The sequence below is a fragment of the Nestor notabilis genome, unplaced genomic scaffold, assembly GCF_000696875.1.
Source record: "Nestor notabilis isolate BGI_N333 unplaced genomic scaffold, ASM69687v1 scaffold7653, whole genome shotgun sequence".
Taxonomy (NCBI): domain Eukaryota; kingdom Metazoa; phylum Chordata; class Aves; order Psittaciformes; family Psittacidae; genus Nestor; species Nestor notabilis.
Genome location: NW_009921424.1, coordinates 93,945 through 110,476, shown reverse-complemented (window position 1 = coordinate 110,476; position 16,532 = coordinate 93,945). Strand labels below are relative to the sequence as shown.

Genomic DNA, 16,532 nt, shown 5'->3' with positions numbered 1-16,532 from the left:
ACATTAACGGTTAATTCTCGTGCCTCCCTCCAAAAGGCAATAGCATTTCCATATTTCTGGGGTAGTCTGCATTGCTGAAAATAATGAACTTTTCAAAGCATTATAAATATATTCACAGCTTGGAAAGATAAGCAAGGGGCCTCAAAGGACGGTACACGAGATAGAAGTGATGCCCTAAATGACTTGATGAGATGGTACAAGCTGAGATGACAGGCTGGCTAGCTGTAAGATGACTATCTACAGTAAAGTGGTGGTGGTGGTAGGGGGGCGAGGGTGATTGGAAATGTAGAGTATTGCACAGGGCTTGACAAAATGCTGCGTGGTCAACCCATTCAATATAGCATCCTTGTCCCCTGCATAGCTCTCCAGTCCTAAATTGGTCCGTAATAACTAGAACTGCTTGTGCTATGCGTTCCTTCGGCAGTGCAGTAGAAGGGAATGGCAGTATTATTACAATATCACTACGGAATAAATTGATTGCTATCCACTGAGAAAACTACATTTCTAAGCACACACGGCAGTCACAGTGATACACAGAGCAGTCTTTCAAGACTCTTATGGAATGACTAATAGCTTCATAATAGTGCCAGTTACTACATAATAACATTGAAAACATTTAAAAACTCCTCCTGAAACGAGCATCTAGTATACAGAAGAGGTTGCTTCAGTTTTCTAGAACTTGTTCTTTGTTTTCACTTTTTTTTTTAAAGGACAAATTAAAACTTAAGTATAAATAGTATATAAAAGGTCACTAGCTGTTCTCTTTTGGCTTACTTTGAAGTGCATTTAGAACTATGGCTAAATTTTGTCATCTTCTGATGGGATTACAATACTGTCTGTTTACCATGAAACTAGTTTGTATAATAAACTCACACAGCTGTGTCTAAAAAATATTCTGCATTCCTTCTAATCTGAGTTAGTATAATAAAATATTTTGTTACAAAGTCTAATGTGCAAACTCATTATAATGTAAAATTGTGGATGGAATTCACAGTATGCAAATTTTGTATAAAGGTGATGATTGATTGATAACGGAGAGCTACTCTTGTTTTCATGGCAGCATTTCGCTACTGCTGCGTCTCCCTCATCCCTTCTTTCCTCTCCCTGCAATGGTCTTACTTTGATAAGATATCAAAGTATGATAGATAAAATCGTTGCCTCCTGTGGAACTGCTTCCCCAACTTTCACTCTAAAGCCATTCCAGTCTGTTATGTGTTTGCTTTGGAATATATACAAAGAAATCATATCCTGGCTACATCTTCTTGAGCTCAGCCATGGAGCTCCTCAGATCATGCTAAGTTGCCTGTGAAAGAAGTCTACCCAAATGGATTTGCCCCTCCAAGATTCACTGTGGACGCGTAGCGTGTTATTAGGATGATCCAGTTGAAAGCTCAGATTTAAGTTGTCCTTTAAGATGTCAGTGTAACACTACTAGTGCCTTACAAGTTGGATTTTTGTTTTTTTCTGGAATGCAGACGATACAGTAGTTACCCTATAATATATTATCAGCTCTCCTATATCTCAGTCAATTTACATAATTTAAAATAGAACATCTTATTAAAAACATCTAGATATACACAGATTAGGAAACGCTTACAACATACAAATACACAAACTAGAAATAAATTCTCAGCATACTGGTGTATATATACAACTGTGTGATACAATAAATAATTTCTGTCATGCTCTATCTACACATCATATTGCTTAAAAGAAGAGTAGATCTGGGGGGCAGTGGTGAAATGAAGCGCCTTTAGAGGGCTCTCTACATTTAAATTTGTGCAAATTAAAATGGGCATTTAAAAGTACAACTGATCTGTGTCAGGAACACATGGCTGGAAATGAAAGGACCCATATTACTGAGGTATTTACAGATACTGGCTAAAGAGCACTATGTGGGCAAATGCAGAAAGGCTTCTTCTTCTTCCTCATTTTCTTCTTCCTAATTCAATTTAATTTTATTTCATTTCATTTAATTTACTTCTTGACTGCCAGCATGGCATCTACCTCCTCCTCGGGCTGTAAGGTGTGCCACTGTGCAATGGGCCGCCGGGGGTTGGCCAACATGTCTGACCAATGCCGCAGCTCCGCTCCAGTGCTGTTGTAGCCCACAAAGACTTTCCCGATGGCATCGTTCTTGCCAATCTTGTCATAGTCCAAAACAGTCACAACAACTTGCACTTTCTACAATGAGATAGAGAGAGACCAGTGAGCATGACAGTAAGGGGAAGGTGGGCAGGGATGATACTTGGGACAGGCAATGGCAATGGAGACTATGAAGAGGGCAAGGTTCCTCCAGCAAGAAGCAAATTCAAACTTTTGTCTTTGTTTCTTATGAGACTTCCAAATAAAATTACATTCACAACCTCCCTGTTAACTTGAAACTTGCCCCCTTGCATCGAAGAGCTTCATATGGGAATTGATGTCGATTTTTTCCTTTAACAGATTAACAGATTTTTTGTTGTTGTTGTTATTGAGGGCTTAAGACTGCTAGAAGTCTACAGGGCTAAAATGGAGATAAGCTTATCAAAAGTAGTGCAATTAAAACATTATTCTTTATGTAAATGTTAGCCAAACTTCAGAAACAGCTGTACCCCAAGTTAACATTTGCAATGACGTACTCTATTCTGTTGTTTTTCTGCTTCTAAACAGCTCTTACCCATTCATCCAGCATGCTAATCACTTATTTCAGATAAATTCAGAAAATAGCCCTTATGGTTACTATATACATATACAAACACACACATTTATCTCTGTGTGTGCATGTGCACGTCTAAATATGTATGTATACTGTGTATATTCCATTTATTTATAAAGGAGTCTAGAAAACAGGATACCTGCTCAGGGGAGTTGGGAAGAAGTATAAACCCCACTGTCTCGGGGCTCTGTCATATTGGTGCTACCTCTGATTGAACCAGTGTTGGAGTGCCACTTCTGCTGTAGGAACAGTGACCTCTGGCAAACAGGGTTACACTAGTCCCACAAAACCCACATGAGCCCATCTGTCACAGCTGATGGACAATTTTCCCTCCACTTAGACTGTGGCGCACTGGCAGGTGAGGTTCAAGCCAGGCTTTTGTGTATGCATTTGCGTGCACAAGCACACATTCCTCTCCTTCAGACCATTACTACTTGCTGAAAGAGCACAGACAGCTGCTCCTTCAGTGGAGTGGTGTTCATCCCCAACAGCACATAAGATACTAACAAACAGCCTCGGGCTGATTTTACTAATTCAGAAATGCCTCTTTATAGAGAGCTTTATTTTTAAAGATGAACATACAGTTTCTTTTCCCGATTCCTTTCTATCTCACGGTAAACATACACAGCTCCTTATTACAGCGTGAGTTTTGTGGAGAAAGAAATGCCCTGAAACACATTTCTCCCAGAAAAATAGTTTATTCAAGCATCAGGCTTTTAAATTTAAGGCTTTAAATATATATACGATCTGGATTTCTTACTAGAATGATTAATTTCGGTACTTGCAATAGGATTATCTTTCAAAAGTGACTATTTTAAGTATATCTGCAAGACCAGGCTCATAAGGTCTATTTTATAGAGGCCATTCCCTTACAAGATTGTACAATTCACTGAACCAGAGAAAGAGATGATTTCAACAGACACTAAAGTATTTATATAGTTGCTGATGACAAAAGTGTACATCAGACTCAAGATTCTGTCTCTCCAGAGCACTCATGATAAAAGGCAATATCCTGAAGCAAATATTTCTAGATGTCAAAATCATATTTCAGTGCTGCTGTTTGCAAAATGTTCACTTCTAATGTTGATGGTACCTCCCCAAATGAACATTTATGTTTTAGATGCATGATACAATCACACATATAAAAGGTAAGCATGAGACTATTATTTTATGGTACAAAGAAAAAGTTGTCTGCTGTACCTAGAAGCTTGGGGGCTAGTTACTACTGTATTTTTTTTACAACAATGAGCACCGTAAACAAAAGACCTTTTTCCTTGCTCTATAAAGATGTAAAAACAGCTAGCTCAGATGATTAACGCTGAGATGACTTCCACTTCATGGTCTCTGGCTTTAATCTACAGAAAAATGTGAGCATGTCTTTGCCTTTGTACCACGTATTAAAGGCACAACTGCACTGCAAAACCCAAGAGGTGCTAGTAGAAAGCACCATAACAAACACTTGGATTAGCAGTTTTCTCACTGTGATTAAGCATTCTTCGGACTGAAAGGGCCTGGAGATGTTGCTGCCTGCAGAGGTGGTCTGTCTTACATGTCACAAAACATGTGCTTGATCTTCCTTGTAGCAACAGAACTGACTTCCCAGTGGTGTTCTCTCACTACCCTTAAAGACTATCACTTTCTTTCTCTTAAGAGCCAGAGTCCATAGCCACTATTTAATTGTTGAAAAAGTTAATGTTTGGCCCATTTTAAATTACACAGATAGATATACTGCTATTGAGCTACTTTCCCTCCACGAGCTCTGTCATCTTCAGTCTCCAAAAATCAAGAAACTTAGAATCATAGAATCATAGAATAGTTAGGGTTGGAAAGGACCTTAAGATCATCTAGTTCCAACCCTGCTGCCACGAGCAGGGACACGACACACTAAACTATGTCACCCAAAAAAACCCAAACTTGTACAACCATTAGTTTTTATTTGACTGTGAAAGTTTGCTTAATGGCTTTTACACAAATTACACAAAATTCACAGCCATTCTTACCATATTCAATTTAAATAACATTTAAAATGTGTTTTTCTAATGATGAAATCACTTCAGTACCCTTAAGGAAATAACTTCTCGATATAGTTTTTTATAACTAACTCCAAAATAGACTGGCAAAGGACCAAAGTCCATAATTACAGATTTTAAATTGAGGCTATATACTGAAGTAAATAGCTATAAACCCATTCTCATAAACTTATCCCTCCCTCCAAAAAGGCAAAAATTTGAACAGTTAACCCGCACTGCGTTTTAAAGGGCCTATAGCCACCTTACGAAAATGACTTGGAAGGCTGTGTGGAATGCACCTAACCATGCCAAAGCTGTGATCTGATAACTTGGAGGTGCCCATTCTAGTCCTCTACCTATTTGGAAATCAAGACATTCATTGTCTAAATTGCCAGAGAGGCTCAATTTGATTAGCCGTTTTTTTTTTGCCTCTAGGTCTTTGTTGCTTGTTACGAGACCTTTCACAAGCACTCAGACCAGCTTGCACTAAAATCAATGGGAATTAGGCCCCACTGGATTTCCCACTTTTTGGTTCCTAGAGTCCAGAGACAGCTGTACATGCTGTGGGGCATGAAGAAACTCTAAACAGGCTAGTCATGCACCCAAGTCACTATTCCTACTGCTCATCTTGTCTAGTTTTATTATGCTTATTGGTACCAAGTCAATAAAACCCAAGCACACAGCTTTAGTTGAAATGTAGGCCTTGGCTCTAGTACAGTTGCTATCAAAATCCAAGCTAAGAGTTTCAAAACCCATACCATGCTCTCATCTAATCAAGAAGGGGCTCACAATTCGGTCTATTTAAACTACAAGTAGCATAGTGCCTATCTCATACTTAGACCTCTCTAGAGCCACTAAAGGATATATTCCCAGGCCATTTTGATTATGGTCATTCAAACTGGGAGGCCCCTGAAAACACACTTCCCACACTCAGCTCCATGCAGAAAAGCTATTGTCTTGCTTAACATCTCCACTGTCACAAGGGTCCACAGGCAGGTGGGAAGCCACCATACAGTTCTTTTCTGAGGATACTTAAACCAATGACTACTCTAATGAGTAAGCAAAATAATGAAATATCTAATACTAACGCTTAAGGCTTTAAAAAAATGCAGGAGGCCTGAACCAACTGATCTTTATGTGGTTTATATGACCTAGATCAGACCACAGACCAAAGTCTCTCCCTTTCCAAGTGAACCACCTAACTAACATGCTCTGTTTATATACATACTTATTGTTTATGCAGAAATGAATATTGCACTCCCAACACAAGCCATTTGTATCATATATTAAATGATACGAGGCACAGGCAACAAACGTATTTGCTTATGACATTGATGTTAGATACAGGTTTAAATTCCCTTAGGAAGTAGAGTGAATTGGATGCAGGTTCCCCACATGCCTCTTGAGATAGTTAAGAAGAGCTTTATCTCTTGTGAGAAAAGGCTAGTTAACATCAGAAGAAGAAGATGATTTATCTCCCACTAGTTGGAAGGCAGGTAAACTGAGTCCCTGAGAAAACTGACCTAGTATTTCCCACTGCTAATGTAGGTGACTTCCAGCTCACTGTGCTGACTTCTGTGGCCTCTAATTTTAGGCACTGAACTCTCCAGCAGTGAACTGAACAACTGCTGGAGCTACCCTGAGGTGCCAAGAGAACAGGTCCTGCAGTACTGACCCCTGAGATTCTCAAATCTCTGTTTCCAACAGACACAGGCATCACTAAAAAAGTTTTCATGGTGTGCTGAACAACTGAAAAGAAGTTGTGATTAAATAAACTATGTGTTTTACTTAAGAGGGATGCTGCAGTGCTTTCAGTAAACAGGACTGATAAATGCATAGTGAACACAAATTTAACTGATGATGCCAATTTATTATTGCAAATAATTTGGGGAGAATTGCTGTATACACTTTTTCTTTTAGCCCTGTGCTTTTTTACTGGCACATTCATTCACTATCTCCCTGAGAATTTTTTTTTTTCCACAATCCATTTTATGTTAACAGAAAATGTCAGTTATCCATTTCTCACTGATGAATCAAAGCTTTGTAAGTACTGTGCATTTTATCATTTCCCTCTTGAAGCAGTCACACTCATCTAATGTAGCAGGGGGCTGGCACCTAAGTGCTAATGAAGGCATGCACACGTGATAATTAACAAGATTCCTGTAAAGTATTTATAAGGGCTGAGAAATGGAATGCAGAGGGAAGACAAAACACTGACATTACCTGAATTTGCTCGAATGGTACTTCAAAGCTGAAAGACTCATTGTAGTAGGGATTCAGAGTGTTCTTTTTAATTGTAGTCTTTTTCTTCTTCAGCCTCTTACCATTCTGCATCAGATGGATCTTCACATAGGGATCTAAGTGGTCAAGAGAAGAAGCAGAGCTAAGCAGGGTAGTTCAGTGTGTTTTCTACAGATCTTAATCCCACACATTTAAGAGTTGATGAGAAAAAAAGGTAATAAAAACCTTTAGCAACAAATAACTGGTATTTAAACAAAGTCCTAATTTCCACTATAGAAAAACACCTGTATGATTGTGAAGTGTTCCTGATGGAAAAAGGTACAAAACATTTATTGCATTATCTCCTTAACATCTCGAAGGAGGGGTAAATTCACACCTAACTTCGTTCCATGGCTCATTAACCATCCTTGAAATGTTTTTACTTTAACATTACTTATTTACAGCAAACATTTCTTAGCAACAGGACTGTGGAGTGGTTTTCCCAAGAGCTTTGAGCACTGCCAAATGCATACATGGTGGGCATAGTGCTCAGGTGATTGGCTGCTCTGAAACCACCTCGCAGCTCTTCATATCACTCCTTGGGCATGAGCTGCACCATGGTTTTCCCATCCTCTGACCTCCCCAGTGGGCTGCAACTGACACAGCGCAGTGTCCATGGGTCTGATGTGTGACCAGATTGCATGGCAGGAAGGGACTTTGCCCACTAAGAACCAGTTCCCTACCTCAGTGCTACCTGCAGCCAGGTAAGTGCATGCCACTGTATCGGTATAAATCACGAATTGGTTTTGCCTCTCTCTATTGAATTCCAGTGGTTATGTTGTACAGCTTCTGGTGGTGAATTAACAGAACTGATTCAGTTTCTAATCAGGCGTTCCTTGCGCAAAAACAACTCTTATGGACATTACTGCTGTGAAGTGGTATCTCAGTGGCTATACTTTCAATTGAAATTTTACCTGCTTAAAAAAAATAATGCTGTCAGGCCTTAATTTGTTACAAGAGTTAATGTTCTTGTTTAGAGAATGAACTAGCAGTTCTTCATGGTGGTGTTAACTGTCAGTACTTTCACTGAGCTCAGTTATTTTTGTGTTTAGGTCTACCACGAAGCACCATTTGAAGCATCTCAAGCTCATCCTTTTCAACAACCTGCATGGTACTGTCACAAAAATTTGGCTAGGTACCTCTCTTGGCTTTATGCAGCTGAACTGTGATGTAGGTCACTAGGGCAAGACTTCCCTCTAATGAGCTGGTAGGAGCTATACAAAGCGCCAGCCAGCCACAAGTCATCTGTGGCAAACATAAAGAGAACCTGAATGCAAACTATCATAGGAAAAGGCTAATCCTTTCGCTTCTGAGAAAAGGATGGGGCTATAGAAGAATGAGAAATGAACACTGAACTTAAATTGTATCATTATGAGCAAACCGTGCTTTATGACTCTGCAGTGAAATTCATGTTCAGAAGAGTAATTGCATTCTGCTACAGTCAAAATATGCCCTACTGTGAAAGACCGAGATATTTGGGACAGTTAAGTTACTGGAGTGACTTGATCACAGTCTACAGTACCTCTGAAGGGAGCATAATTTTGGTAGTGGACTCTTGAAGCCAGCAGACAAGGGTGTAATAAGATCCACTTGCAGTGGGAAGAAACAAAACAAATTCTAACTTAGAAATAGTCACGTACTTTAGTAGTAAGATTGAAAAAGCTGGAATAGCTTCTCAGTGATCGTGATGAACTCTGCTACAGAAGGTTAAGATTCCTTCTCCCTCAGAAGACTCAAATTCAAATAGAAATTAAATCTGGGTAGACTCACACTTGAGGCTAGGCAGGGGATTGCAAGGGTTCCTTCTGGCTGCACAATGTGTGAATTTCTGCTCATGTGAAGAGCAGAAATGCTAGCAAAAAACCAACAGAAGTCTATTTTTATTTTTGAATACTGAGCTCAACATCACCGAATACAGGGTGCTGAAGCTGGAAAAGAGGCAAATCTGGACTCCTTCAGCATTAGTTGATACTTGAGAAAAACTCGCCTACCTCATTCCTTTTGCTGAGGCTCCATGCTGAATGCACAATTATTTTAACATGAAAATGATGTTTTAGGTATAACCAATATAGAGTAAGAAAGTTCAGTAGTCAAGGAGCCAGTGGTAGAATGTTAAGATATGGAAATGAATAAGAAACTGTTAAAATATAATTTGAGTAACTCGAGCAAGCGGGAACGCTAAACAGTACAGCAATATATTATTATTAAGTGGATTAGAACTGAAGAATTCTATTAAAATAAATCCAGTTGATATAAGCCAATCCTTTACTGACCTGTGCTTGTATATGCACAATATACACAGGTTTGATGAGTACTCATATGCCAGTAAGGAACTGTAGAGCAATGGTTTATACAGTGATGCAGATACATTCCCATCTCGATAAACACTCCATTTTGGAGAAAAATATTTTTAACCTAGAATTCTAGTGTGTGTGAATGCTTGGGGTCTATGTGAACATTCCCTTTAAGTGATTTACTTCAACTCACTTTCTAGATTTTCTATCATTGTGCTAGTATTAGAGCAAAACCTGACCCTGGATAACTCGTGGCCACAAGACAAGGCCCAGAAGCTAGGTTTCTGTGGTTTCTTTTTTGTGTTCTGATCACCTTCTTTTGTTTGTCTGTGGGTTGAGTTAGTCAAATGCCAGTTGTTTAGTAGGAAAGATCCAAGTGGTACCAGATTGCTACTATAGTGCAGAACTTCCAGAGGCAGAGGTCCCAAATGGAGCGCAGAAGGGGGCATAACATGCGACATCCTATCCTTATTTTTTTTCATCCGAGGGTAAAATTGTCATACTAATCCAAATACAAATTGAATGCCACTTGACTGAAATCATGTTCCTTCTTTTCTAGTTTCAGAGGAAAGTATTAAATAATTTTACTCACCGCATAAGCATTTCAAACCAGAATGGGGTGTCCAGCTCAAGTAAGTGGATGGGCCCAAGAGATTTTAACTGAGTTTATCCTCGATAGACTCTATATCCACTTCCTACTTCTTGGAAGTATCCTGATCTTACCTAGTTCTCCCATCTCTTCATTCTTCTGTGTCTCATATATATGCCCCTCCACCATTGCATTATCTTCAGTTACACTCTTTTATATCCTTATATCCCATGACATTACCCCCAACTCCCTCAACTCTCCAGAAATCTGCTTGTGATCTACACAGACAACCTGATACCTAAGCACAGACTTTCTTCCAACTTCATGAATAAATCTCTGAAAAAGAGATTCTCTTGCACCAAATAACAGAAGCTGAACTGCTTGGAGTCAATTATTGGAAGATGGGAGGATAATCAAAAGAAAGCAGAACCACTGGGAAGTGCCAGTCTCCAGTGATTTTTCTGAGATAAGGTTTAGTGCTAATGGAAACATCTTTTCTCTCTACTTGCAACACAACCTCAGTGCTGGCACCATTACTCATGCTGAGTAATACTTTAATATGTAAATAGTCTCACTCAACAAGCGAGACTAGAAAGGATGACAGAACTGATATTACAACCCAGCAATGATAAATTGTTAAGTGCAGAGCCTGGGTATAAAGTGCAGATTTCTTTTGACCAAGTAGGAATGTCTACATCTGATGTCAAGGAAAATAAATAAGCATTTCTCTTTATCTACTGTGGAGAGTTATTCCAGAGTAAATATGTGTCTTCGGTCAAACTATTTATTTATTTCTCTCCACTGACGCAAGACAGCCTATTTGCTTTCATGTAAACAGTTACACTGGAGAAATTTCAAGTTAGAAGAGGTGAACACCACTCTCTTTTTCCCTCCAGTTTTATTCCTTTCAGTTAAATGGGGATTTGGATCCACATTACATCCACAGATATCTGTGGACGGACCTTACCATCTATGTGGAAGAAGGGATGTTGCATCTAGAGCACCACAGATGATCCTCTGCTGAAGAGGACAGAATGGCTGTATCCTTTGCTTAATAATTCATGTGTAATAATTCTGCTATTTATTCCCTCATTAACGGTCTACCCATTAATGCTAAAAATATAAAATTCATAACCAATTGTGCACTGTAGATTTTACAACAATGTCTCAAGGGAGGCTGCTGAACAGCTTTCAAAGCACTGGGGGACCAGCTGACACATTTTGTTTTCCTGAAGTTTGCAGTATGTCTTTCCCTGGATTTTGTAGTAAGATGCCAATACATTATTTAAAAGGTAATAGAAATGGTATGTAACATCAGGTAAAGACTTCAGGAGTCACTTGGACCATGAAGCATACATACACACAATTAGAACCCTCTTAAAGTAACCACTGGTTCATCATCACCACCACATTGTAGACAAGATGCACTTCATTCTTAGAGATTTTACAAAAGCAAAATTTACAGCTGAAAAAAAATACTAGAACTCTGAAGAAGAAAATTGTGGCTAATGACAATATCTGAGGAAAAGGGGGAAGTTGAGAATGACTGCTTGTTAGTGGACTTTAAGATGAAAGATTTGTTACAGGGATCAGTAGTTAATGAAAAGTCATTTTCCACCTAGGTAGGAGGGAATTCAGCACACAGACTTCCAGTAGTATGGACCTTCAGCAGAAAACTGTCAACAAGGTACTCAGCTTGGGATGGTTTAACTACAGTGGTTTATTCTGAATGCAAACAGAAGGATGGTTGCCCATCTTTGTTAAATGTTCTGAAGGCTTCTGTAATCCAACCAAAATATGAAAAGAAAGCACTTTTAGAAAGTTGACAAATTTGAAAGACGCTACAGGGATAATGCTGGAATTGACTGCCTGTGCAATCACAGTCCCGAGCACGTGTGCAGGGAGAGCCTAATGGTTTAAGTGAAAAAATCCCACATAGTTCTGTGGGGTGGGATCAGAGAAAACCCTCCACAAGCCTTGTGTAAAGCCTAACATGATTGATTGATAGGAAAAAAATGGAGCTAGAACAAACCAGAGATGGATACAGCCGAACAAAGTTTCATATGATGAAACACTGTAATAAGATGTTCTCAACTGAAATATAGAAACCAAGAAGAAATATGGTGCCAGGACTGCCTCCAGCTATATTTTTGTCTTCAAAACATTTGGGATAACTAGGTTCTAATTAGCACATTTTTCCCCATTAGAAGAAAATGTATGCCAAAGCACACATCACTGACATTTAGAGCAAAGGTGTCAGCAGACAGTAGAGTTTCCATTCCAGGAAGCAGAATGAACTCCTGAAGAGCTTGGAAATTGATACAAGAAGAAAATCAGGTTTGGAAATGAAGCCTTATAAGTGGCTCTGAAAACATGGTTAGGATGGAGGTACTTGCAGGGCCGATCATTAGTTCCACGCTAAAGAGCCATAATCACTCTCACCATGCAAGAGTGCGGCAGAGCAGAAAGCTGAGGAAGGGCCAAGTCAGAGCCTTAGACCATAGCTGGAGAAGTGCTAGATTCAACATTGCACCCTTAACCTGTTCCTACTCTGTGAAAACACCCTTCAGACAAAGCTGTCTTGGCTTATGGGAGTGGGCAGCAAGGCGAACAGCAATTTTATACACCAAACAACTTCATTTTCTACAGAGGCTGTGCCAGGGATGAAGGCTGACAGCATCAGCAGTACCTGCATGCTTGCTTCTGCCTTCGGAGAGCAACTGCAGCGGTTGCCAGAGCTGTGCTATGGAAATCAGCAGGGCTCTAAACGCAGAGCAAATCAGGATGAACTTTCCTTGGAGTTCCCACAGATGTACTGATTTTTCCCAAGGATCGTGGAACATGCTCCCTCCATGGCCATATAAATCCTTCTCTCCCAAGAGAGGGATGATTCACATGATGCCTGTGGTGTCCAGGCCACAGATAATTTGACCTGACTTTTTTTCTTCTGTTTATTCATCTATGGATGAGAGGGGATAACTAAAGTCTCTGAAATAATGAGTTTAGAGTGATATTGTGCCTAGATTGTTGAAAGTAGTATTTTTTTCAGATGAATAGAAAGCTTGTAATGGGAAGGAAAGCCAGAGGGGGAGAATGTATTATCTGGGGAAGAAGCAATATAAGGTACAATCACTAAGAAGGAGTGCTATGGCATATTCTAGATTGAATAAAAGTTATAGTTTATATTCATTGACACAAGCTGTTGGGCCTTCTACCCTCCTCCACAAATGTACAAATTAAAGTTGGAATATTATTTTTAAGGAGCAGATGAAGTCTCAAAGGTAATACTGGAAAACGTTCTTATTAGAAACAATTCTCTGAGAATAAAATGTGGGGTTTGTGTTTTTTTCTTACCACATTTCCTGGAAAAGAAGATTGTTACTCATATTACACTTGTTAAGTCTATCTATGCCCCATGGTGGGCTGCTCCAGATGCAGTACATGCACACACAAGTACACTGGCCATCAGGCCCTTTCCTTCTCACGTTGTATGTCATAGTATAACACAGTAGGTGACTTCGGATTATGTATTTCTATCAGCACCTTTAAAAGCAAATGCTCTAAGGCAGGGAAATTTATAAATGAAAACATTTGTAATTTTATGTTCAATAACAGCAGACACATTATCATAGGAATAATGGAGTCCAATAATCCATTTACAGTGGGGAAAAAGGGCTTGATATTTATAAAAACTAACAGCCTGCCTATAATGAAAAAAGTTTAATAGAGAGTATAGCAAAGCAGTCTCAAAATAACAACTCTTCACTGCACTGCTGTGCATTTAGATAAACATCAGCTTGCTACTGAAATGCTGAATTGAGAGAACCAGGAAGCCTTGGGAAGAAGGAGGTGCTGTAAACCCGACAGCGTGTCAGTGATTCCCTCACCCAAGAATCCCAAACTGAGGTTGCTGAACATGTAGAGCTGACAGTGGAAACAGAATGTTCATGTTGGCCTAAGGGCTATTCAGACAGCACTTGAGCCTGCAATTCCACCCACAGCGCTTCCAACTGGAACATAACAACATATGTTACAGCACCAGATGGGGAAAGTCGCAGAAGACTGAAGAAAAAAAAGCAGCCAAAACTCTTACTTAAAACCAGCACAAATTAGTGTGTATGAGCTTATGATCAAGTTTACTGCCAGAGCAAGAGCAACTGATTTGTCTCTCTTGCAGCCAAGCAGATCATTTCAGCATAGTTACACACAGTCAAATAAATAGTTTTATAAAGCACAGCAAATGTGGGTTGAACCAACAGGAAAACGCACCTCGAGTTTTGGCTGTGGTAAACACAGAACACTCTTGCGGAAAAGCAAAGCAACTTAACCAAGCACTTCATAAATGTGATTACATAGAAACTACAAGCATCAAAGCAGTAAACCTTGCTCGCTGTATCTGCACCAAATTCTGGCAGACTGCTGAGTCTGAATTTATGTAATGACTTTTGATGATACAGAGAAAAAATTAATTAAATTTATATGTATTAAATCGGTGGTACTGAAAATACCCAAAGATGATACACAGAGGCTTAATGAGATTCAAAATGCTGTCCTCGAGTGAACTGGGGAGGAGGGAAGGGGGAATACACATCAACTGAGGAATAATGACAGGCAGAAGAGTGGAGAGAGAAGCAGAAGCACATAATATAGAAAAACCCAAACAACCCAAGGTTAAAGAGCAGACCAAGAGGGATGTTTTAGCAGAAAACAACAGGATCTGGGTACATAATGAAGTATCGCACTAGAGTGTTGAAGTCCTCCAGATCTGTGCTGGCTATGTAACAAGGCCATGCAGATAGGGGTATCAATACTTGAGGAGGGGGCGCAGAACTGCCCTACCTCACTTGGAAGCGTGTGCTGTCAGGTGGAGGCCACAATTCAAAATTTAGGCTGAAAAGGTGAGCACATGAGGAACATCAGGAGGGGTTTGAAAGCGTCATTCACCTGGGTGGAGAGTTGCCGTAACATGCTTGGAGAAAGCATGATGGAGAGGAATCCTCTTCCGACCTCTGCGTTGGCTGAAGGGATCTGAACCTACATTTTCCACATGAGAGTGACACACGGTTGCAAGCTATGTGAAACAGGTTCTCAGTCTGCACTGCTGAGAATAACACTGTGTTTGTTGTGCTCTTTTCAACTAGTCAGTGGAGCGAAGGCTGGTGCCAGGTCTTTCCTTGACTACCCTTGCCTACCCTGTCTGTGCGATCATCATCTTTGGGCCTCTGCTCCTGTGGTTATTTACTGCATATAGCTATTTGCCTGTGTGGTGGTGGAAAGGCACCTACTTTAGGTGATGCTGCTGGGTGGTGGTGCAACTATCAAGATTTTATGGGACTTGACTGAATGAAACCCAGGGGGATTTACAAATTTGGGTTAGTAAAGAATTTCTGTTTGCATGGTGATGTTTCTCTGTGCTTCCAGGTTTAAATAGCTTAAATGACTGTCCAGATGAAAGGTACTGTGCCACACAGGGACAAGGGCAAGGACAGGCACCCAAAAATAACTGGGAAAAAGCAAAAAAAAAAAAGGGATTTATTTAATGTAGTAAAAGGCTATGCTCATAGAAAGAACTGGCTGAAAAGAAGTAAGGTCACTCAGAAAGAAGGGTAGACGATACCTATTCAAAAATAGTATTTTGCCACAGCCAAGCACTGAGACACCTTTATTTAGGACAAATGTTATGAACACTGCAGCGTGGTAGGGAGCCACCTTTCATGCGTGTCTATTTTCTTTCTCTGAAAACAGTTGACACTTTTTTTCCCCGCTTCATAAACTGCTGATTGAGAACAAACATGTCCTTCTTTTGGTTACTCACCTTCCCCCAAAACCCACCCATCACAAAACCCCCAAAACCCAAACCTGGCAGCTGTGAGGAAAAACAAGTCCTAATCTCAAGCTGCACTGAGGGCAGACAGGAGTTCCAGTACTACTGGGTAATAAAGAAACCACATTGGAGTCAGTGGCAGTATCCATTCCAAGGAATTACTCAACCCTGAAACACAGAGAAACTCTATTAAACCCCAAAACTCATCTAACTAGTGTATCAGCAATTTACTGTAGCAAGAACATACATTTTGTGCTACAGACTCTTCATGTCAACATTGTCACAGTAAGGTTTTGCAGCTTGACTGCACATCAGCATAGCACTACTCTGCTGTGATAGTCTTTCCATGGAAAAAAGTGGATATATGCTGTTTAAGGGTAATCTGCATCCTCTTCCACAGAAGGTTAGAAGCAACACACTCAAGACAAAAGGCTGCCTCACATCAAAACCACTGACCTGTCTTATTGTCTACACGTAAGAGTTTGTTTCCAATGCAGCAAACCCAGTTATGGCCACATATTCCAAACCCTCACAGTCAGCAATAATGTTAGGTGAGTTGGGAGGAGAAGCAGAGGATAGCAAAAATAGAAAAACAAAGCAGCAGGATGTTTTATCTACGTATGATAGAGAAGAAAACACCTAATCACCTTAGCTTGTATATATGAGTCACCAGAAACATCCAAACCAATACAATGCAAAATACTTCTGATGCTTTTAATAAAAACTTATTGCTTCTACTTTATAAATGGGCTTTTCTTATAGAGGTAAGCTTTCAGTCTTAGGCAACGTGAAAGAGATGTTTTCTGATTCAGATGATTAAACTAGAAATAGCACTGAG

The 16,532-nt window shown here is 39.8% G+C and overlaps 1 protein-coding gene across 1 annotated transcript in view; it reads right to left on the bottom strand.

The window, feature by feature from the left end:
- Positions 1 to 706: 706 nt before the first annotated feature.
- The window catches only part of LOC104403097 (synaptotagmin-1), a 93,539-nt gene continuing 77,713 nt past the window's right edge, over positions 707 to 16,532 (bottom strand). The window contains exons 6-7 of the mRNA XM_010011137.1: positions 6,931 to 7,064; positions 707 to 2,184 (exon numbers count right to left, since the gene is read on the bottom strand). Coding sequence (XP_010009439.1) covers positions 1,978 to 2,184; positions 6,931 to 7,064 — 341 coding nt within the window. The 3' untranslated portion in view covers positions 707 to 1,977. The remainder of the gene's footprint in view (positions 2,185 to 6,930; positions 7,065 to 16,532) is intronic.